The sequence below is a fragment of the Grampus griseus genome, assembly GCF_964374135.1.
Source record: "Grampus griseus genome assembly, chromosome: 1".
Taxonomy (NCBI): domain Eukaryota; kingdom Metazoa; phylum Chordata; class Mammalia; order Artiodactyla; family Delphinidae; genus Grampus; species Grampus griseus.
The window spans coordinates 150,108,192-150,133,225 of record NC_139017.1 but is presented as its reverse complement, the minus strand read 5'-3'; the positions used below and the strand labels follow the sequence as shown (position 1 = coordinate 150,133,225).

The 25,034-nt window shown below is 36.5% G+C and overlaps 1 protein-coding gene across 9 annotated transcripts in view; it reads right to left on the bottom strand.

The window, feature by feature from the left end:
- SCMH1 (Scm polycomb group protein homolog 1) overlaps positions 1-25,034 on the bottom strand; it is a 191,953-nt gene that overhangs the window by 120,161 nt on the left and 46,758 nt on the right. For 4 of the 9 annotated variants that reach the window (XM_082651095.1, XM_082651098.1, XM_082651103.1 and 1 more), the window contains exons 3-5: positions 15,163-15,231; positions 14,700-14,723; positions 5,937-6,007 (exon numbers count right to left, since the gene is read on the bottom strand). In XM_082651095.1, coding sequence (XP_082507221.1) covers positions 5,937-6,007; positions 14,700-14,723; positions 15,163-15,231 — 164 coding nt within the window. Of the gene's footprint in view, positions 1-5,936; positions 6,008-6,921; positions 7,013-13,598; positions 13,749-14,699; positions 14,724-15,162; positions 15,232-19,534; positions 19,665-25,034 lie in introns of those variants that run through there. The other 5 variants (XM_082651097.1, XM_082651102.1, XM_082651101.1 and 2 more) reach the window with 5 other exon arrangements.

Here is a 25,034-nt window from a genome sequence, read left to right as displayed (position 1 = left end):
TTTGTATTTCTGTATGATTTTAGGATCAACTTGTCATTTTCTGCAAAATAGCCAGCTGGGACTTTGATAGGAATTACATCAAATCAATAGATAGATTTGGAGAGTATTACTATCAGTTGTGTGATTTATCAATATTTTCTCTAAGTCTATGGCTTATATTTTCCTTCTCTTACCAGTGTCTTTTGAAGAGCAGAAACTATTAATTTTGACATTTACTTTACAAATTTTTTAAATGAATCATGCTTTTAAGGTGTTTTCTAAAGTTTTCTTTATATAAGTGTTTTGTATATTTGTTAGTTTATTCCTAAATATTAATTTTTTGTTGCTTTTGTAAATGGGAGTCTCTTTTCCATTATATCTTCTATTGAGTTACTTTTAACCATTGAGTAAAATGCTGGCTTTAGTTCTGAGGTATACATATTTTTTCATGTTAAGGATGTATTACTCAGTTCCTAGTTTATTTAGTGTTTTCTTGGTTTGTTTGTTTTGCTCAATAGTGTGTTGAAGTTTTTCTGTCAAATTATTTTCTGAAGTAATTGATCCATTTTACATTTTTACCAGTATTTTATGAAAGTTCCATTTATTCCACATCCTTGCCACTATTAGGTATGGTCAGTCTTTTTTTTTGAGTGATATTTAAACAAATGTATAGAGATATCTCATTGTGATTTTACTTTGTATTTCCCTAATGAAATAGTATTGACCATCAATTCACTTATTTGCCACTGATTTATTTTCTTTTGTGTTTGTTCTGGTCTTTCAATCTGGATTGCTTTTATTTCTTTTTTTGGCCTGGTGACATTGGTACTACAGCAATGAATAGAAGTGGTAAGGGCAGACATCCTTATCTTGTTCCTGACCGGAAGGGAAAACATTTACTCTTTCACCATTAAGTATGCTATTACTAGACTTTTCACAGATACCCTTTAAAGTTTAGGATTTAGGAAATTCCCTTCTATTTCTTGTTTGTTGAGTTTTTATTAGTAATGGACATTGGATGTTTTTAGATACTTTTTCTGCATCTATTGTGATGATCATAATTTTTCTTCATTAGTGTGTTCATATGGTGCATTATATTGATTGGTTTTTGAATGTTAAATCAATCTTGCATTATAGAAATTAAAACCCACTTGGTCATGAATTATTTTTATATATCGTTGGATTCAATTTCTTAAACTTTTGTATAACTGACTCCCTTTGCTATACACCTGAAACCAACACAACATTGTAAATCAACTATATGCCAATAAAATTTTTTAAAAAAATCACGATACAGTAGCAGAAAAAGGTAAGGATGTTTGATGCTGAGAGAATAAAAATTGAAACTGAAAAAAATTTTTGTTTAGAATTTTTACATGTATTTTCATATGGGATGTTGCTTTGTGGTTTTCTTTCCTTTCAATGTCTTTGCCTGGTTTTGGTATCAGAGTAATGCTTATCACATAGAATGAGCTGGGAGGTATTCCTTTCTCTTAAACTTTCTGGAAGAGTCTGTGTAGAATTTGCATTACTTTTTCCTTAAATGTTTGGAACAACTCACCAGCAAAGTTACCTAGGCCTGGAATTTTCTTTGTGGGGAAGTTTTTAACTACAAATTCAACTTCTGTAACAGAAATAGTGCTATTCAGATTTTCTGTCTTCTTGAGTGAGCTTTGGTAATTTGTGTCATTCATAAGAATTATCTGTTTCATCTAACTTGTCAATTTTTTTTTTTTTTTCCAGTACGCAGGCCTCTCACTGTTGTGGCCTCTCCCATTGCGGAGCACAGGCTCTGGACGCACAGGCTCAGCTGCCATGGCTCACGGGCCCAGCCACTCTGCGGCACGTGGGATCTTCCCGGACCGGGGCACGAACCCATGTCCCCTGCATCGGCAGGCGGACTCTCAACCACTGTGCCACCAGGGAAGCCCTAACTTGTCAAATTTTAAAGGCATAAATTTGTTCCTAATATTCCTTTACTACCCTTCTAATATACGTAGAATTAATACTGATGTTATTTCTTTCAGTTCTGGTATTAGTAATTTGTGTTTTCTTTTATTGATTAATCTATCTAGAGATTTATCACTTTTACTGATCATTGCAAAGAACCAGCTTTTGGTTTCAATAATTTTCTCTGTTGTTTTTCTGTTTTTCATTTCATTGACTTATGCTCTAATTTTTATTATTTTCTTGCTCTTTTTAAAAATTATTTTTAGGGCTTCCCTGGTGGCGCAGTGGTTGAGAGTCTGCCTGCCGATGCATGGGAAACGGGTTCGTGCCCCGGTCCAGGAAGATCCCACATGCCGCGGAGTGGCTGGGCCTGTGAGCCATGGCCGCTGAGCCTGCACGTCTGGAGCCTGTGCTCCGCAATGGGAGAGGCCACAGCAGTGAGAGGCACGTGTAACGCAAATATATATATATATATATTTTTTTTTTTTTTAAATAATTATTTTTATTACTTTCTCTTTTTTCCCCCTAGTTTTTTAAAGTGGAAGATGAGGTCACTAAATTAAACTTCTCTTCTAATATAGGCATTTAGTGCTATAAGTTTCCCTCAAAGTACTGCTTTAGCAGTGTCCCAGATTCTGAAATGCTCTGCTTTCATTTCGTTTAGTTGAAAATACTTTCTAATATCCCTTTTTGTGTTTCTAAATATCCATGAGATGTTTAGAAAGGTGTTAGTTTCCAAATATTTGGAGATTTTCTAGGTAACTTTCTGCTATTGATTTTTAATTTAATTCCAGTGTAATCAAAGAACATACTTTGTATTACTTAAATCCTTTTAAATTTATCAAGCCTTATTTTATGGTCTAGAATATGGTCTAACTTGGTAAATGCTTTGTATGCACTTGAAAAGAATGTATATTCTGTTACTGGAAAGTGTTCTATATATATCAATTAGGTTAAGTTGGTTGATAGCATTGCTCAAGTCTACTATATACTTGCTGATTTTCTATTTGTTCTTTAATTATAGAGAGCCCTACAGACAAATTTTAGATTTATCTCTCCTTACAGTTCTATCATTTTTTGCTTCGTGTAAGGACTGTGTGACCCCTTTTCATGATGAAATTATTGTATTTATACCTGATAATATCCTTTGCCTCTGGAATATACTTTGACATCAATATGCCATTTCAGCCTTATTATGGCTTAATGTCAGCATGGTAAAATTTTCCATTCTTTTACTTTTAAACTATTTGTGTCTTTATATTTAAAGCATAATTTCTTGCAGGCAGTATATAATTGGGTCTTACTTTTTAGCCAATGTGACAACCTCAGCTTGTTAACTGGGCCATTTAGACCATTTATCAATAGATTATTGATATGGCTGGACTTAAAATCCACCATCTTGCTATTTGTTTTCTATTATTTTAGTGGTTGCTTTGGGGTTTAAACATATTTAAATTATCAGTCTATCTTCAAGTAATTTTATACTACTTCATGCATAAGAATTTTATAATAGTATACTTAAGATTTCTCCCCTCTTGGCTTTTATGCTATTGTTATTATACATTTTACTAATACATGTTACCACCTCTACAACACAATGTTATTATCATTGTTTATACAGTCAATTATCTTTACAGAGACTTAATAAGAACATCTTAAGTATTTACCCTTGTAATTACAATTTCTAGTGACTTTCATTCCTTTGTGTAGATCTGTAATTCTATCTGGTAACATTTTCCTTCTGCAAGATGGACTTCGTTTAACATTTCTTATAGTGAGTCTGCTAGTGATGAATTCCTTCAGTTTTTGTGTGTCTGAAAGTATCTCTATTTGGCTTTCATTTTTGGAAGATATTTTTGCTGGATATAGAATTCTGGGTTGACAGTTTTTCTTCTGACACTTTGAAGACGTTACTCAACTTTCTTCTTGTTTGCATTGTTTATGACAAGAAAATATAATGTCATTCTTATCTTGGTTCCCCTGTATATAAGGTGTCTTTTTTCCTCTGGCTGCTTTTAAGATGTTCTCTATCCCTAGTTTTGATAATTTATGACATGCCTTAGTATAGTTTTCTTCTTGTTTCTTTTTTTTAGGGGATCATTTAACTTCTTGAATCTGTGGATTTACAGTTTTCCTCAATTGTGGAATATTTTTTGCCCTTTTATATTCAAGTACTTTTTCAGTCCCCCATCTCTTCTCTCCTTTGGGCACTCCAATTACATGGTCTATGAAGTTATCCCATGCCTCACTGATCTCTTTTTCATCTTTTTAAAATTCTTTTTTCTCTTTGTGTTTCATTTTGGATATCTTCTATTGCTAAGTTTTCACATTTATTAATCTTGTTTTCTACCATTAACTGTTTCCCATCTAGTGTATTTTTCATTTTGCACATAGTGGTTCAATGTGAGTCTTTTTATATCTTCCGTTTCTCTGCTTAACTTTCAACCATATGGAACACAATTAAAATAATTAATTGTTTTAATGTTTTTATCTGCTATTCTAAGATTTGTATAGGTTCTGTTTCAATTGATTGACTATTCTGTTCATTATTAGTTATGCTTTCCTGCCTCCTTACATGCCTGATTATCTTTGACTGGATGCCAGACACTGTGACTTTTACCTGTTAGGTGCTGGATATTTTTGCATTCCCTTCTTGTGCTGTGTTCCTAGATGCAGTTACGTTACTGGGAAATAATTTGATCATTTTGAGTCTTGCTTTTAGTTTGTTAGGCAGGTTCAGAGCATGCTAATCCTGAGGTTAATCATTTCCCACTACTGAGCAGGATCTTCCCAAGTATTCCACCCAATGTCACATGAATTATGAGATTTTCCAGTCTAGCTGGTGGGATCAGGTACTATTCCCAGTCCTGTGTGAACACCAGGCTCTATCCTTTTACTATCCTTCTAATCCTTTCAGACGGTTTTTCCCTTGGCTTGGATGCTCACATGCATATACTGAACAACGGTACTTTGATGGACACTTGAAGGGGGGTTTCCACAGTTTTCTTTCTGTGCAGCTTTCTCCTCTCTGGTACTCTGTTCTGAAAATTCTAGTCTCCCTGGGCTCTCAGTTCCATCTCCTAAACTTAGGGAATCTCCCAGGCTCAACGTGGGTTCCCCTTCCCTGGGCCATGGTCTCAAAACTATCTTAAGGCACTAAATATAAGGGGGATCAACTCATTTGTTTTCCATCTCTCAGAGATCACTGTGCTTGGCTGCCTGATCTTCAGTAACTTGAAAACCATTATTTAATATATTTTGTCTTTTTAAATCATTTCAGGTGGGAGTATGAATTTAGTCCCTGTTATTTCAAATGAGCAAAAGTCTTAAATTTGTACTTTTATTTATTTTATTTAGAGCATAGACAAAATTAAAATTCAAAGTGAAACATTGACAGTTTGTGGAAATAATGATTGAATACTAAAGGGAGGGAGATATAAACAACTTCCTGATGCGTAGCTCTATTTAGCAACAGTACACTTCTTTGTTTACTAGCCTATCACGTACTGATATAGTCAACATCATCTGTACATTGTAAGGGGCACTTAATCCTATGTAGGAAGCTCTGAATGTCCTCTGATGAGGTCCTAACACACTCCCCCATGGGATTCAGTGCCAGTATCCTTATGGAAAGATAAGATTGTGGCAGGGGAGTTGAATACAGAGATATGAATACTGCTCCACTTTCAAGAATTGTCTAAGGGCCATACCTCTGTTTCCTATCTGCCTGAACTAATAGCTGCAGTAAAAATTAGTGACTGTTTTCAGTAACACAGAATAGCCTCAAGGAGGTGAAGAGATGGAGAAGGTGTTACTTGGGATGAAGTTGGGGAGAATGTCTAAAACTCACACTGAGTTTTGAGTCTTGAGTTGTATTCTTCCCATAGGATTTTATTCTGGGGACTTCAGGTGAGAAGCCCAAGGGCTCCCACCTCATGTTTTGCTTGTTTAAGGACCAGAAAAGACTACTTGCCTCCCACCTACTAAAGATGTTGAGAATCAATTACCTGCTTGAAGCAATGGACAGGTGCTGGGACTGAACATGTTTCTTTTAGGTATTTGTCCCAGGTAAAATGACCTGTAAAGGAAATAGAAATCTCTATCACAGTCAACCTCCTAAAAAATGCTTTCAGGTTGTAACCTACACTAAACATTAGGCTATTTTCAGACTCGTCTGGAGCATAAGAAAACTTATTTTGCTCTGTTTGGGCTCAAAGGAGTATTAAGGGGAAGAATCAAGGTGACCTGAGTGGATCATTTTAGATCAATGTTTTTAAATCACAGTCTAAGATGACCTGAGGTGTTTTTCATGTTAGTCCCTAAAGTGATCCATAATGCTAGAGCAAGTCATACCAGTGTCTCAAAGAAGTATCCAGGAAGCTCATGGAAAACAGAACAGGAGAGGCAGAAAGTGGGTGAGGAGATTCCTTCTGAACAATCTGACTCCTGTCAAGGTTCCTTATTGCCATCAAATGATTGCTTTTAACACCTAATGTGGTTGAATCCTACCATCTCAGATCAGAAAGAATGAAGAAGAGACTATCTTGAGACATTGGGTAAGACGAGTTGTTGAGGGCAGGAAAAGCCAGAATGAGTGAGATTATACTTGAATCCTCACTCTAAAAACTGTTTCTCTCTCACCCACCCCTAACCCATTCCTATCCCTGCCACTGTCGCATTGCTCTGAGGTGCAAAATGACAAAGATCTGTTAATTTAGAGAAAAGTAGATACTCAGAAGCATTTCTGATGACAGTAACTAAGAATAGGTTGGGAAATTTACAGAATCTTTTAGCCTCTTGAAGTGGCCTTAGGGCCTCTCAAAGTTTGAGGAACACTGTGCTAGAGAAACAATCTTTAAGGTGACACTTATTGGGGTCAGGGAAAACATTTTAAGGGATAGGCTATTAAAGACATATCTTACTGGACCACAAAATATTACCAAGTTCTTTATTAAAGGTTAAATCAGTTACGAATCTCCCTCTAATACCCACCTAGAGGTGACCCCATGATGGAGCAGGGAAGGTCCCAGAGACTCTCACAAGCTAAAACACTGTAGCAAACCAGCATTTCTTGAAGCTTCCTCTGCAGTGGAGCAGCACAGGGCCCCTTTGGGCCATGCAAAAAGCACTAGATGCTGGGAATAAAAACGAGTCACTGAATGATGAAATCTAAATCACTGCAAAGATGATGCCAAGACTTTATACTCTATTGACTTTATAGCTTCTGTTTTAAAACTGGTTCCTTTCCCACCATCCTAACCAAGCCAAATAGATTTGGCCAGAAATCACAGTCAGTTCTGAACTATTTCATGCACTCGCCAATGATTAATCATCTTGAATAGACAGTTAGCCCATAGGGTAAATGAGATGGGTATTTCCTGGAGTCAAGATTAAAGAGCTTATCAGAATTTAATAAAGCGTTTGCTCTTAGCTGAGATGGCTCTAAAGCAAAGACTGAATACTTTCATCACTATTGGCTGTTAGAAAAAGAAAACATTAAAAATTATTTTTCCATTCTTACAAATAAATAAGTCAAATAGTAAGTCTTGGGTTTGACTAGACTGCAGCTCTTGAACTCTGGCATCTATAGCAGCACTGCCCACTAAAACCTTCTGTGATAATAGAAATGGTCTGTATCTGTGCTGACCAATAAGGTAGCCACTAGACACATGTCACTACTGAACACTTGAAATGTGGCTAGTGTGAGTGAGGAATTAAATTTTAAATGTTATTTAATTTTAACTAATTTAAATTTAAATACCTACATGTGGGTAACAGCTACTGTATAAGGAAAGTGCAGGAAGAGGTTTGGTCAGTCCTGGGTTGCTTGTATAAGTTTGCGTTCTGACCAAAAGCATCCAAAAGACTTTGGCTTTAGGAATTATAGCAGCATCGGGATACCAAAATAATTAGGGTATGAATTATAGTTCTCTATTACACATATCAATTATGGAAACCAATCCCTATTATATAGGTAAGAAATCTCACATCTTCTACCATTTAGGGAGCACCCTATTACCAAGTGAATGAAAAGGAATCTCTTTGTTAAAAGCAGTTCACCCCCTGTTGAGGGTTCACTTGCTTGAACCATACCTAGATTAGTACTTTTCTTAAATTTGATTGCTTAGGCTATTTATAGCTTAGTCCCTTATTATCAGGTAAATTGCCAAATAATTTTTATTGACTCAATAAGAATATCTGAGCACCTATTATAGTGTCCCATAATGAAGCCAAACATGTCTACCACATCACCAAGCACTAAAATATCACAAAAGAAATAGGACAGGCAATAAAATATAGATCAGGGGTTGGCAAATTTTCTTTAAAGGGCAGACAGAAAAAAATTTATGCTTTTTGGGCCATTCAGTCTCTGTCACAAATACTCAACCTGTACGTTGCAGCATGAAAACAGCCATAGACAATATGTAATTGAATGAGCATGACTGCATTCCACTAAAACTTTATTTATAAAAACTGGCAGTGGGTTGCATTTGGCCCCCAAATAGTTGTTTGCCAACCCCTAAGATATAATATTGATTCTCAAATGCTACTTACCATCAAAATATCCTAAATAATTTTTCTTTAAATACAGTTCTGAGACCCATCTTCAGAGGTCCTCATTCAGTAGTCTCTGAGTGTGGTCTGAGAATCTGTATTTTCAAAGGCTCCCTACGTAGTACTGATTAACTTCTATGCCTAGAAACTAATAGTGTAATTGAAAGAATGATATTGAGAGTCAGAAGATGCTGGTTAAAGTCTTGTTTCTATAACTAACCATCTTGAATAAATTACTTAACCCTTCCAAGCATCAGTTTACTCATCTGAAAGACAGAGACAATATCCCACAAGATTGTACACACACTCATTCATTCAATAAATATTTATTAAACTCCTTCTAAGTGCAAAAGCACTGTGTTAAATGTTAGGGGAACAAGATAGACATGGTTCCGAAATTCATGGAGCCTGCAGTTTAGAGATAAACAGTAGTATTAAATAAATAATAACACAAAGAATCTGGCACAATTATGATAAATTTAAGTTAATGAGGTAGTACAGGTTGCCCTGAGAATGCAGAACAGGGAAATCTAATCCATACTTGGGTCAAGGATTATTGTGAAGATTAACATTATTAACTGATATTTTATAATTTATAGAGTGATTTCAATTATTCATTCAACTGATGTTTGAGTATCCTCTATGTGCCAGACACTTTTTCTAAGTGCTAGGATAAGGCAGGAGGTCCCTACCCTCATGGAATTTACATTCTGGTGCATGATGAGGCACAATTAATACACAAACAACTAAATAAGGTAATAAGTGATAAGTACTTGAAGGAAATAAAATAATGTGATGTGACAGATAGAGACTGGGAACCATCTTAGGTGGTGAAGTTATGGACAGATGCTCTACACAGGAAACATCTGAGCTGACACCTTACAGATGAGAGAAAGCCAGTCATCTCATTTGTATGGCTGAATAATGCTTATGAAAGTGTTTTATAAACTATAACAAACATACCACATGATAGTTACATTTATTATTAGGAAATAAGATCCCTGCCTGAGGAGACTTACAAGCTGCATAGAAGTACCTTAAAAAATTAGAAGTCCCCTAAAATGTAAAGCACAAGAGATCCACCAGCTGAACGCATTAATCCCTTTCTCTAATATTCACTCATTCAACACATATTTATTGTGCAACTACTACTATATGCCAAGCCCAGTTCTAGGCACAGGTGATACAGTGAAGAACAAAACAGCCAAAATCTCTGCCCACATGGAGCTTACATTGTAAAGGGGAAGAGAGACAATAAATAAATAAATAAATACAATTCAATTGGTCCAGAAGGTAACAGGGACCCCAGATAATAACTGTACAGTTTCTGGCCCTTTTCAAATAAAGAAAAAATAAAGCAAGGTAAGAGGGAAAAAGAGAGTGTGTGTGCTGTTTTAAGCAGGATGGTCAAGAAAGGCATCTTGATGAGGTGATATAAAAGCTGAGATGTGAATGGTCCCTCTAGCCTCTGCTTAAATAATTCCAATGATGAGAAACTCATTATTTGGCTATGGTTCAATAGCACAAATGGATAGATTTTTAACCATCAGAATCAGCCAAAGTCTGCCATCTTCTAACCTTTACCCACTGGTCCTAGACATAATATATCTAATCCCCTAAATATGTCCCAAATCCCTCAACTGCTCCTAATTTAACATGGTTATGTCAGGCACCTCCATTCATGCTGGCTATTGTTCTGTCCACATTCCTCTACAAGAACTCCACTTTGTTCCACCTAAAGTGTGGAACCCAAATTCTTAAGAGCAGTAAAGACAATCATAGTCTTTAGATCAGAAATTGGACTCCAAGATTACTGCCTGAAAAGTGGTCCATTGTTTATGTGCACTATAATTTACATAACAAAAGTATTTGTTAAATACTATTGATGGTCATTTAAGTGTTTTCTAATTTTTTTTTTTTTTTTTTTGCCGTACGTTGCGGAGCACAGGCTCCGGACTCACAGGCTCAGCGGCCATGGCTCACGGGCCCAGCCGCTCCAAGGCATGTGGGATCTTCCCAGACCGGGGCACGAACCCGTGTCCCCTGCATCGGCAGGCGGACTCTCAACCACTGCGCCACCAGGGAAGCCCCACTGTTTTCTAATTTTTGATGTGCACCTTTGTGTACATATCGTTAACATCTTTAAGATTATGTCCTTAGGGCAAATTCCTAAGAGTGGGATTAATGGTCAAAGAGTATGCATATTTTATGTTTTGATACAACAGAATTCCTACCAATAGTGCATCAGAGTATGTTTCTTATATCCTTGCTAAAACTGTTTTAACAATTTCTATAATTTTGATAATCTTATCAGTGCAAAAACAAAACACTGTTACACTTATATTTGCAATTCTTTGACTACTAATACAGTTGAAGATCTTTTTAGCCTTATTAGTTTATATTGTTTTTGCCATTTTTCACTGAGGTATTCTTTTGTTTTCTCACAGATTCTAAGAGTTCTTTGTAGATTGAAGATATATTAGTCCTTTGTCATATATGTTGAAGACACTTGTCTCAGTCTGATAGGATTTGCCCTTAAATTTCTCAGTCTTTTATTTTATGACTTCTTGATTTCATATCATGCTTTCCTCACTTCAGTATTATAAAAATAGTAACCCATGTTTTCTTCTAGGATTTCTAAAGTTTCATTTTTTTACATTTAAATGTTTGATCTATTTGGAATTTATTTTGTGAGACAAATGAGGCAAAGATACAGCTTTCCTTTTCACTTTTGTTCAATAAATGTGCTTCAAATTCACTTATTGAACAAATCATCTTCTCCCCACGGATTTGAAATGTCACCTTGATTATACATTAATTTCTTATATACACTTGGATCTATTTCTAGACTCTGTATTCTGTTCCTCTCATCAGTTACTCTCTTCCAGCACCAGGAGCACTTTGTTTCATATAATTTTACAATCAATTTAAATAGAGCAAGTCCTTTTCATAACCCTCAACCCTAGGTTTTCTTGGCACTTTCAAATGATTACTTAGTTTTGGCATAACCAGCACTAACAAAACCCAGTTATCCTAAAATGTCCAAAGCTAAGTTTATAAGATATACAGTAGTTCATCCTTAAAACACGGTCCATAGGCCTTTTAGTTCAATAGCCTGACGTTTTTTAATGGATCATCTAAAGATAAAACACCAAGCCAAAAAAAGAATTTTTACTTTACCTGTCTTCCCAAAACAAATCCCACCATTCCCAATCTCTTATAACATCCTATTCACACTTTTATTTCCATACTCTCTACATCATATTATCATAATTATTTATGTAAGGTCTTTATGGATTGAGGATATCTTTTATGAACTTTAAAAAATCTTCACTGTTTAACCCAGTGCCTGAAACTTAATAGAGGCGCCATAAAAGTTTGAAAAGTGAGTGAATGAAAAGAAGCAAACCAGTAATAGTCCTACTCTTTTCTGGACGAGTAACATCACATCACACCTGGGAAATTAAATGTTCTGGGAGCTATACTTCGAGAGGGATAGAACAAAGCAAAGCCTAAATGGTGACCTAAGTGATGAAGAGACACAAAACCATGTCACATGAGGACCAGCTGAAGGAATAATGAACATTTAGCGTGAATAAGAAAGCAAAGTCTCATCCATCCATCCAACAAATATTTATATTGTGTATCAAAGCACTGTGCTGGAGATACAACCATGATCAAAATACTGTTCTTGCCCTCATAGAGCTTCAATCTATTGAGGGATAGAGATTAAACAGCCGACTGTAATAAACTGGGGTAAGTGCTACCCTTGGAGATGGAGTGTGCTATAGGAGGGTTTGTGGAAGGATTCCCACAGGAAGTAACCGCTAAGCTTCTGGTTAAAGTGTAAAAGGATATGCGGGGAGTCAGCCAAAGAGAGAGGGAATTCTTTTGTTGTTGTTTCAGACAGAGAGAAAAGCATGTATGGAGGCCCCAAAGTGAGAAAAAGCAGTTCTAAACCTGAATCTTTTGGTATGGCTACTGGGTAGATAAAGACAGTTTAGAAAAGAGGTTGTCGATAAGAGCAGTGTTCAGGTTTCGGAGAGTCTCACATACTACACTACTGAGAAGAGGAAGCACAAAAGGGTTTGTGGGAGGAGTCACTCTGTCTGCAGTGTGAAGAACGGATTCGAGGAGGGTAAGGCTGCAGGCAGAAGACTAGTTAGGAAGATTTTCTAATAATCTAGGTATGAGGTGATGGTTGCTTGAACTAGGAAAAGTAACAGAGTGGCAGTGAGAAAGCAGTCCTTAGAGCTGCTTTCAAATAACTAGAGGCCAGTGAGTGAAAAACCAGCTAAACCTATACCGTAAGGCTCTAAAAGTTATAGGAAGGACTAATAGAATTGACAAAGAAACAGATTTTGGCCCAATAAATATCTGTCTAAATATGAAGTGAGTTGCTTGGGGAGTTTAAGACAAGACATTTTACAAGAAACACAAAATGCTGGATTTTGAAATGTTGAGTCAAGTTGGATTATTTTAAGGCCTCTTCCAAACTCTGAGATTCTAAAAATCTACTGAATTTTCTTTCAGTTTGGTATTTGGGACTACTCTCTATGCTTGATGGACAAAATGAAATATGCAAGATTAATTTACCAGAGGCTATGCCTGGCTGTGCTACCTCTACTCTCACAAGGAAAAACATACTTTCAAATTTTAGTATCACTTTATGTACTTCATGTTGAATTGAGTATCCACTTTTCACAATTCCCTGTCAACAGAATATGTTGTTCACAACATACCTTAAATGTCACTGAACTAGAATTGTTATTATCGTTCACATTAGCAACAAACCCCAAAACAGCAGCAGCTATCACTGAGTGCCTTCTGTTTGCCTGCACCATGCCATACTATGTTCAATATTTCCCCTGTTAAGTATAACCTGAAAAGTAGGTTTAAGTAAGATGGGTTTTATTTAGGCTCAGAAAGATTAAGCATCTTTCCTGAAGTCACAAAACTGGTAAGTGGGGAAAAGGAATTTGAACCAAGGCCTGTCTGATTCTTATGTCCATGCTGTTTACCACACACCAGTACCTTAGAAAGCTTGAGGAAAGTTTTAAGGAATTATAAAAAGTGACTATCATTTATTGTTTATCAAGTGTCAGGCCCTTTACCTGCATTATTTCATTTCATTCATTTCTTCAGCTCATATTCATAGAATGCTTCACTTCAAAGAATGTCACAAGATTTGACTTAAAGTCTGAGGATAGTCGCTGAACAAATGAAAATAATAATCCTCCAAAGTTGAAAAGTATTTGAGAGTTTTTAAGATGTTTTCACATCCATTAGCTCATGTAATCTTCTTAACAACCCTGTGAAGTAGGTAGAATGGGATTATTATCCCCATTTACAAATCAGAAAACCAAGGATTAGTGTCACAAAGTTACTAAGTGGCAAAGTTGGCTTTCCTTGTCTAGTGTTCTACTACTTTATGTTACCTTCTTTGTCAGTGGGCAATGAAAGTAATATGTTACTGGAAGAAAAGGAAAGAGGGAGCAAACAGAAAATGATAATAATAGGGCTGAACACAGGAAGTTGCAATAACAAAGTATATAACAATACTTCAACAAAAGTTAATGAAGGTATCAGGATATTAATATTTAAGGAACATGCAGAATTTTAAAGGACTCTAAGAAGTTAAGACTGACATTTATATAGGAACCCTGAAAGCTGATTGAGAAATATTAACATTAGTTTCATTTCTAAAATCCTAGTGTGGAAGTACACTATTCAGGGATGAAAACCAAATGCAGTATCAGTCTGACTCCTGTTGTTTGATATTTTAATATTTCAGTTTTTATGTAGTTAAAAAATTTAGAAAATCTTTAGGTTTAATTTCAGTTCAATATATCTCATGAATAATTTCTTTTGGGAAAATCCCAACAAATTCTGATTTATGGACAATGGGGGTTTGTTTTAGCTCTGGATTTAGTGAATTAAGAAGTAACTTCCAGTTTGGTTCAGTTCCCATTCCTTCTTGTACTCATGTAATTAACCACCTCTCTCCCTTTTTGTTAGCGTGGCCTGTGGCCTCCTGATAAGGAGAGTTTGTCATGACAGCAAAGATGAATTATGTGGGCTCATTAGGCAGACAAGAGCACAGGATTCACTAGTTCATGAGACAGAGACACATGGAATTCTTTACCTAGTTACAATCTAATCCCTGGCTTAGTAATTCCCCATATTTAACAGAAACACACAAAAAAATATCTTACCTAGCTCCAGGATGTCAGTAGCTTCTATTAAAGAAAAAAATGTTACAGCATAAGTCATCATGACAAACACACCAAAATGACAGAACAGTGAAGTTCTGGGGTAAAATAGGGCTTGAGAGTTTGTGTAGTTCAATTCTCTCATTTTAAAAGATACTCAGTTCATTACTAGTAGTTATGGAAGTACACCACCCAATTCTGCCTTACTCTTAAAAACGAAGGAAATCCAGAGAGGATAAACAACTGTTCTTAAAGCTATGAAGCTAATTTGAGATTGCCTGGACTCAGAATCTAAATTTCCTGATTTCACGCTCAACACAAAGCATATTGCGTTTGACAGGTACCTCTACAAACTATATTTGCTTTAACCAGTGAGTTCTTGGTACACTCAGACCTCTAAAAACAAAGGTTTTATGGTAAGAGATGTCAAATTAAATTTTTCCATGCTAAATAGATTTATTCTTACCTTGATATTGGGATGCTGACTCTGATAGGTGACCATATTTATGTTTTCTAACATCATTCCAGTCTATTACTGCAGGAAGAGAGAAAACAGTCATGTAGAAAGAAAGTACAAGATTCAATACTTCTCCAATTCAGCAGTATGTTGCAATAGTTTTTGATAAAATAATCAACTTCTGAGATTCTAGTCTAAGGAAATAATCCAAAATACAAAAAGAGGTTTTATTTAAAAAGCTTTAATATTGTTTATAATAACAAAAAAATTGGGGTGGAGGGGGCACCTAAATGTTCAAAACAGAAGACTGATTAGGATATTGCAATACATTTGTCACTTGACAAAGTATTTTGCAGCTGTTACATTTTTACAAAGCCTAAACAATAAAATGGGAAAATGTTTAAGTTATAACATTATCTGGTAAAATATGGGATCAAAAATTATATTCAAGGAATAATCACAATTATGTAAAAAACTGAAACCAAACAACGCCTATGTTACGGACTGAATTGTGTCCCCCCCAAAATTCATATTGAAGTTCTCATTCCTCAGTACCTCAGAACGTGACTGTATTTGGAGGTAGGGTCTATAAAGAAGTAATTAAGTTAAAATGAGATCTAAATTTAGGGTGGGCCCTAATCCAATATGACTGGTGTCCTCATAAGAAGAGGAAATTTGGACAGAGACAATGATAGAGAAAAGACTATGTGAAGACATAGGGAGAAGACAGACATTTCCAAGCCAAGGAGAAAAAACCAACCCTGCTGAACCTTGATCTTGGACGTGTAGCCTCCAGAACTTTAAGAAAATAAATTTCTGTTGTTTAAATGACCCAATCTGTAGCCTTTGTTATGGAAGGTCTAGCAAACTTAACACAACCCTAAAAAGTTATCGCCAGGAAAAAAAAACAGAAGTAAACACAGCAAATATAAACAAATGGTTATCTTTGGATGGTGGTACTGTTTTTCTCCCCTTTCTAACCTCAAATATTTTCAAATTTTCTATACAGAGTATATATTACTTCTATATCTTTTCCTTGTTTGAAAATTTAGATTCACCTACTGACCCCACCACTTTCTCACCATTATTTACCCATCATGTTTTCACTTCTCTTCTTACCCAGCTCAGTTTCCATGGTTCCTCACTAAAATCACTCCATGGCAAATACTCTTAACTCCTTCCCACCTCTTTTTTTTTTTGTGAAACTTGCCTAGTAAAGCCTCAACCCTATCTCTGGTTAAAACCACTTATCCACCTATATCATGCCTAGTCCAATAGCTCACGAGTGCTAAAGAAAAACAAGTGCAAGCTTACTGGTCTCACCTTAAACTCATGGCTACAATTCTCAAATGCTACTTACTTAACACTGTCCAGAAATCAAGCCACATTTCCCTACTATGTTTGCTTTTCACCTTTCCAAAAAAATAAATTCATATATTTTTCTCTCTCCTCATGCTACAAATATTCCCTCCTTCACCTTCACTCTTAGGGGATGACGTTAATTCAGCGTTCACTGAGAAAACAAAAATAATATGAACCTTCTATATGCCATTCATTTCAGGAAGATTCAGACTTGATCTTGTTTAGTGGTATATCCCCAAGCATAGTATAGAAGCAGGTGCTCAGTTAATATCTGGTGAAGGAATGAATCTACTTATTCATCATTCTTTCTGATTTTTCTTCTGCTGCTGTGGATGAAGCGTCTCTGTTTTTAATCAACAGTCCACCCTACAATTTTTCTCCAGATCCCATTTCCTCTCATCCTCTTAAGGACTTTGCAAGTATTTCACTTCTAACAGAGCGTTTGCATCAGTATTCTTACTGCTCCATCATCTCCTATCAAAACAAACACACAAAAACCCCAAACAAACATGCTCTCGCCCAACCTTCTCTTAATTCCACTTATATGCTTCCTGCTATATCTTTCAATTTCTCTGCTCTCCTTCATGGGAAATTAAGAGTCGTCTTAAAGGCAATAAGTTATTGCCTCCTCGCTTACTCACATTATGTCTTCATTCAAATAGGGTTTTACTGCTCACCACTCCACTGTGATTTCTTCCAAATTCATATTTCCAGCACTGGCCTCTTCTTGGAATTCTATGCTTAACATATATGTACAACTACCTTTAGGCCACCTCTACATGGTTATCAATCAGATATTTCAAATTTAACATGGCTGAAACAGAACCCTATCTCTTGCCAAGTTGTTCTCCTTTTTGTCTTCCCCAAACCAGGAGATGGCATCTCCATCACCTAGCTCCTCAAGCTAAAAATCCTTGAAATTATCCTTGATGTCTCTATTTCCTCTACACTCAAATTCAATCCATCAGTAGTTTCTGTCGGGCCATATCCCAAATCCATCCACTGCTCTTAATTTCACCACTCACACTCTAGTTTAAGTCACTATTATCTCTTATCTGGACTGTTACAACAGCCTGCTAACTTGTATTCCTGCTTCTATTCTTGCCCTATTCCAACCTATTCTCCACAGAAAAGTCAGAGTGAGCATTTTAAAACACACGACAGATAATGTCATTTATCTGCTTAAGGACCTCAAATAACTTCCCACTGAGTGAAGGGTACCTTACAAAGCTAGGCAGGATCTGGCTACTGCCATTTCTGTGATCTTGTCTGTTATGACTTTTCCCTTTTCCACTACACTCTAGTCACACTGGCCAGTGTCCCACTCCAAGTGTTTGCATTTTCTCCTGGTTTGATGTCGCCAGTCTTTCTAGTAAACTGTTAATGTTTGTTCTTCTCTAAATCATGAATAAAGATTACAAACTTGATCAGGCTTAAAAATTGCTGACAGAGACAAAAGATATTAGGGTATCATAACTGAATTTGTGTTTAAAATTTTTCATAATTATTTTAGGTAAGGAAAGAAATGATGCCGTGAAACACTATGTCAGACCTGCTCTGTCCAACATGGTAGCCACTCGCCATATGCAGCTGCTGAGCACTTGAAATGTGGCTAGTGTCATTAAGGAAGTAAATTTAATTTTGCTTTAATTTTTATTAACTTAAATTCAAAAATTGACATTTGGTGCAGTTATTGGGAAAATTTTTTAAGTGTTTGGAACAAAACTGGGTATGAGAATCTAGTTTTTCAATGATAGATTTTTTTGAAATCTAAATACAGATCAAGTATTTCTGATAAAACTTTAGTGTCTGAATTGACATTTACCATAACTGTAAAACATATACCAGATTCTGAAGACTGAGTATTAAAAAGGGAATACAAAATAGCTCATTATGTATTTTTATATTGGTTACATGTCAAAATAGTATTTTAGATATAGTAGATTAAATAAAATATATTACTAAAATTAAATCCCCCCTTATTTTTTCACCTTTTGCAATGTGGCTATTAGAAAAATCTAAATTACATATGTGACTTACATTGTATTACTATTGGACAGTGCCATGTTGTCCAACTGTAGTTCAATGTGGCTGCAGCTGAAGGCATGCCAAGTGTATGATAAGAAAAGTGAAATGTGGTCAATGTCAGTGGCTATAATTTTTACTATATCTGAGAAAGCAGGTCTACAAGCAAGAAGCCAATGGGCAAGAAGCAGAGGTGAGGGATGGAGGAGAGAATACACTAATGGCTCATGGGATCTTGGTTCTGGAGGCTCATTAAACCGTTGTTTTCCACATGGCTTGGTTGTTCAACCTGCTTAGTAATTAAAAGAATTCTAACTATTTCAGATGTAGAGGTAGAAGAAAAGGCTTTACAGAAAATATGATTTTGTGTCAAGTGGAAGAGCAAGCTTGATTTAATCTCAGACAAAACAAGTCATCCCACCTAAGTAAAAACCAAGTAAGGGTTAAGACACAACAAACTAGAAAACTGTGCTTAAACATAAAGAGATCTTATCTTTAAAGATTTCTGATAAGGTTCTTAGTTTCTACAATACTAAAATTTTATTTAGAATCTAAACCCTGACGTTTGTAAGGTAGTTTTCTACTAAATTCAACTAATACTAGTAAAAAAGTGACTATAAAAAAAGGCAAGAATGCATACCTCCCAGAAATGACAAGTTTTAATGACATTTAAGAAATATAATACAAAATGTCTAGCACAGTGCCTAACACAGAGAACAAATTCATTAAATAATAAGTTTTCCTTTCTTTCCTTTCTTAATAATAATCTCTAGTCTGGCTGAACTGTTATAGAAATATTTTTAGGTATTTAAAAAGCAAAACTTCCAACCTCCTCTCACAACCTGGAAAACTGATGCTAATGACAAAAAAGACATCGTGGTTAAAAGAAAAAGATAACGAGTGACATAATTAGTAGTGAGGAATTCCTTAAATTCACTCCTTGCCAAGTCTCTTAACCCCTCTTACCTCCAGGATGGGGTAAAAATATACTTACCGCTAGGTTGCATAGTCAATGGACTAAAAACTGGTCAGGGAGTTAAGAGGTTTGGGATTTACCCCTGGATCCACCAATACCTTGCTCTGACCTCTGACAAGTCAGTTTCTCTGTATGTTAATTTCTCCATCTGTAAAATGGGGGTGGGAGGAAGTGGGACACTTATTACCCTGTAAAGGACTGAGACTTTACTGGTACTAACAAATTGGACTACATTATAAGAAAAGTAGGACATTTAGATATAATGTTTTTGCTTATTAGAATATCTCAGGGTTGGATAGTACTTTATGCTAAGTACCACAGGTTAAATTGAACTAAGCCTCAATATTCACAGAAATAAAAAATATAGATATTTGAGAATGGACTTGAGGATATGGGGAGGGGGAAGGGTAAGATGTGACAAAGCGCAAGAGAGGCATGGACATATATACACTACCAAATGTAAGGTAGATAGCTAGTGGGAAGCAGCCGCATAGCACAGGGAGATCTGCTTGGTGCTTTGTGACCGCCTGGAGGGGTGGGATAGGGAGGGTGGGAGGGAGGGAGACGCAAGAGGGAAGAGATATGGGAACATATGTATATGTATAACTGATTCACTTTGCTATAAAGCAGAAACTAACACACCATTGTAAAGCAATTATACTCCAATAAAGATGTAAAAAAAAAAAAAGAAATAAAAAATACAGATATTTGCCACATTTGGTCCCATGCGAATACCAAATTTCCAACTAACCAGGTTAGGCCAAAAAATCAAAAGGTACTAAAAATACATTAACACGGCGTTATAAACTGAATTACATACCACCCCCGCAAATTTGTATATTGAAGTCCTAATCCCCCAGTGTGACTGTATTTGGAGACAGGACTTTTAAGGAGGTAACTAAGGTAAAATGAGGTCATAAGGGTGGGGCCCTAATCTGATAGAACTGGTGTGCTAATGAAAAGGAAGCGTACAAGAGATTGACTGGTCTCTGTCTCTGTCTCTCAACCACCCCTGCCACCAACACATACAGAGAAAATGGTCAGGTGAGGACATAGCCAGAAAGCCAGAAGGTGCTCTGTCTATAAGCTGAGGAGGGAAGTCTCACCAGAAACCAACCCCGCTGGCATATTGATCTTGGACTTCTAGCCTCAGGAGCTGTGAGCAAATAAGTTTCTGTTGTTTAAACCACTCCACTTGTGGTATTTTGTTATGGCAGTCCAAACACACTAATACACATGGTCATAGGACAAATGAAGCTATAGCAGTTCTTTAAGAGTACCTCATATAACACTATTCAGTTTTCAAGTTGTCCTAAAGAATCCTCACTCTTCCTTTTACTACAGTCTGATTGGTGGTAAAATAGAGCATAACAAAATAAAAACAACAAAAGAAAACCAAACTGGAAGTTAAAATTTTATCCTGTTTTGAATTGCAAGACTATTTTCCCTTGACGATTTTAGGCAAGTTGTTAATTGCATTGAACCTGTGTTTTATAAATCAGTAAAGTAGGGATGCTCATCCCAATGCTACTTGCTTCACTAGGTTGCTGTGAAGAGCAAATGAAAAAATGGCTTTAAAAGTGCATAATAAAGATAACAGGGATCATTAAAGGAAAACTTGCTGTTTACTACCTTTCTCAGAGGGAAAGCTCAGATCCTGACTTATACAATGTATGTACTTACAAAAAGGACATAGGACATTAGAACCTCCTGTTACTAGTTAGCCCCTATGGATTCTCATATTCACATATGGATTCTCTAGTAATTCGCTAGAATTACTTCTGCTCTGTCCTTTCTCCCTTTGGCCTCCTCTTCTGCAGACTGGGACCTTTAAAAACTTTGGTAATGCATTCTTCTCAGGAGAAGTAAAAGTGCCTGTATTTATTCCAAAAGACAGTTAATGACACTAAGGGGCTAGAGTAAGAAGAGTAACCTAAATCCTTAAAATGGATGTGTCTGGGGCACTGAAACATTTAAGAGAGTAATCTCTGGAATTCTAGAAAATATACCCTCTTTGATTTCTAAGAAAAGAGTACAAAAGCATATTCTAGTAATATCTAAAGTAATGCTGTCCAATAGAACTTTCTGTGATGATGGAAGTGTTCTATATCTGTGTCATCCAATTGGTAGCCACTAGCCACATGGGGCTATTCAGCACTTGAAATATGGCTAGTGTGACTAAAGAGTTGCATTTTTAATTGTACTTAGTGCTCCCTAAACTTAAATAGACACATGGGGCCAGTGGCTACTGTATTGGGTAGTGCAAATCTACAGAACATAAAGACTCCGGTATTTCTGGAAACACTTGACGGAAAGATAACATGTAGTAGAAAAATCTGCAAGGCCATGGAAGCATCCTTTCAAAATGTGATAAAACAAGCACAACAGAGCATCCCCCGAAGCAAGGAAAAGTCAAAAAAATTCTTCATATATTATATTAAGAAAAAACTTAGTTGTAAATTATCATTGTATATTAACAACAGTAATAATACTAATTATTAACATTATATAGCTATTATTTTTAAGTGTTTACTACGTACCAGATATCGTGCTAAGTATTTCAATAACACCATCTTGTTGAATCCTCACTAGTATGATACCACTTAGTATGGTATCATTGCCCCTTTTTACTAATGAGGAAATAATATTCAGAGAGGTTGAATAACTTTCTGAAAGGTTACAGTCAGTAGAAAGGCCAGGATTTGAACCTGAACTATGTTCTTAACTACACTGCCTTCTCCTCAAAAGCAAAACAAAACAAAAGCAAAAAAAACTAACAAAGATAAATCTTAACAAATGCTTCTAACATAAAATAGCCCAGCTTGGACAGTCTACCCATTTTCCTACAGCAAAACTGAAGCACTGATGCTTATGAGCTTGATCTGGATGCTGAATAATATGAGGCATATCTGGGATTTAACGAGGTGAAACTAGATTAAGTGGAGGACGTCCATAGGTGCCATGTTTCAAATATTCATAGAGCTTGGAAAATGTAAAAGAACTAATGCAGGCTTACATGCACATACTAATGAGACAGTGGGGATAGGCAGGAAGGGAAGAAGGGAACAGGGAAGGAGGAATGTTTCCCTCAGAAATGAAAACTGGAAAACAGAAAAATCAAACGTACTTCTGAAAATGCACTAAGACAAGACAGAACTGCATCAGTGGTAGAGAGCAACTGTGGTTTTAATAAACCATAATCCTATGCTGAGAAGCAGAGATCAAAACAGAAAAGCTGGAAGCAGAACACCTGTCCCACTGCGGTCACGGAGGACAAGCTACAGGGGAGGCAGGAGACAGAAAAGGGACTGGTCTGGGTTGTGCCACTGATTAGCCATGCCCTCTTATGAGAAAGTATTCCTAGTGCCTCTCAGCTGATTCTCTGCCTCCAGCTCTTCTTCATTTACTTTTACTCCATTCGGAGATAACGGTGTTGAGATGGTGATATTCCTCTGGGATGATCTGCCAGAAGAAGGGGGAAAGGAAGCAAGCCAGGCAATCCCTTTCTCAAAGACAGCAATAAATCCTGTCTTGTGCATGTAGCAGATGTGAACAAAGAAGATGGAACAGATTTCTTCTTAGTGATCATCCCTACCCCCATTCCCTCTATAGCAATTATATATCTCTGCATTTGCACACAGAGAGAAGAACCCCAGAGAACATCAATATTCCTTTAACAAGCAAAACTGCTAGCAATGAATGGCTAATGAAAATGCAGAAAAGCCATAACTCCCTTTTGTCTTACAGGTAATCCTACTAGACTTCAACTATGTATAATGTTAACCTTTCCAGGGGGTGTGATCCAGGACACAGAAGAAGCTAACGTTTTTAGAATGCTTCTGGCTCATGTTTCTTGAACAGGGAAGAAGTTTAGTGGTACCAACGGTGTCACATCATACCTCCTGGCAGACATATATGGATCTGATATCATGAAATAAAGAATGTGCCACCATCATCACCACCATCGTCATTCCAGTCAATATTGGGAATGAAGCAGATGACAGTATGGGATCTCCTACTCTGCCAGTTAGAACACTTTGAAGGTAGAGCTTTATGTTCCAACTGAGGTCCTAGACTCTGAATAAGATACAGGCATACAATCTCATTTAAAGGAAAGCAACAAGGATACTGAGGGTTTAAGAAACTGAGGAGGTTTAACTAGGAGAAGAGAAGACTCAGGGGAAACAGGAAAGTTGTTTGCAAATATCTGGAGCATTCTCATGTAGAGAAGAGATTTGCTTTGCTTGCTCAATTACCCCAAGGGAGAGAACTAGGATCAGTGGGTGGAACCTATAGGTAGACAGGTTTCAGCTCATTACTAGGAGGAACTTGCTGGCAGTCGGAGGTAATCAACAGTGGAATGAACTCTCTGGGAAGGGAAGGTATGAATCTGCCATCATTGAGGGCATAGAAGTAGAAGTAAGATAATCTCTTGGTGGAAATACTAAATCATGAGAAGGAGGAGGGAGGCTGGACTAGGTAACCTTTAAAGGTCCTGCCCAAATCTGACAGCCTATAATTTTATGGGGGTATGGAGCTCCTGCTTTCATCATTACAACACTGTGCAACTTTAGGTTTGCAGCATAGACAGTGTACATATCTACATTACCAACTTTCTCTCTGAAGGCTTACAGAAGAGTGATGGGGGCGCAGAAGAAATAACAACAATATCAGTACCATCACCATGATCTTATTTCCCTTCTGCATCTTCATCTACCATATACTTGGCACTGTGGCAGGCACTTTATATACTTTATCGCTAATCTTTAAGAGTCCAGCTAGGCTATTGTGAGACTCTGAGCTGGTAAGATATCGTCTTTGGTTTTTATTTTCCTCATTTGGAAAAGGAAGGGGTTGAACTTTGCTATTCATTAAAGGGAACATTAAGGTCCCCTTTAATTTCCTTTATACTATGAGTCTGAAGGGGAAGTAGCACTAGGGACCCAGCTCAATTATTTCCTCCCTATGCACCACAGCTTAACCTGGCAGATACTATGAAACATCTTCCTTCTTTGGAATAATGAACAATGTGTGCCACCTTCATTTTACACAGTAAATATAGTAGTGAAAGGTTAAGTGTAAACAGAATTTTTAATAAAAAATTAAGTACATTTTGAACACACCAAAATGGTTAGTTAAAAGAAATCTTTAAAAAAATAAGTTCAATGTTTGCTGCAAAGTAACTTGTTCTATAAATTTGGATTTTATATTTTGGATTTTCTCTTATCACCTTGTCCTCCACTCAGTCTGTTGGGGTAATCAGTCTGTTGGTATGAACACAGAAGTATAGGTTTGAAAGGAATATTAAAAGTCATTTAGCTCAATGCCTTCTCCTCTCCCTGCCTCTAACTCCACTAACCCTAGCCAATGCTTGAATCTTCTTTCTAACATCCCTACCAAGTCTTTGCTTACTCTTCTAGTGATGAAGATCCCACATCTCCCCCGGAAGTTCCTTCCATTCTTGGCAGTGGACCTTGGCTTTAGGGACGTGATTCTCAATATTTTTTCTATCTCAGCA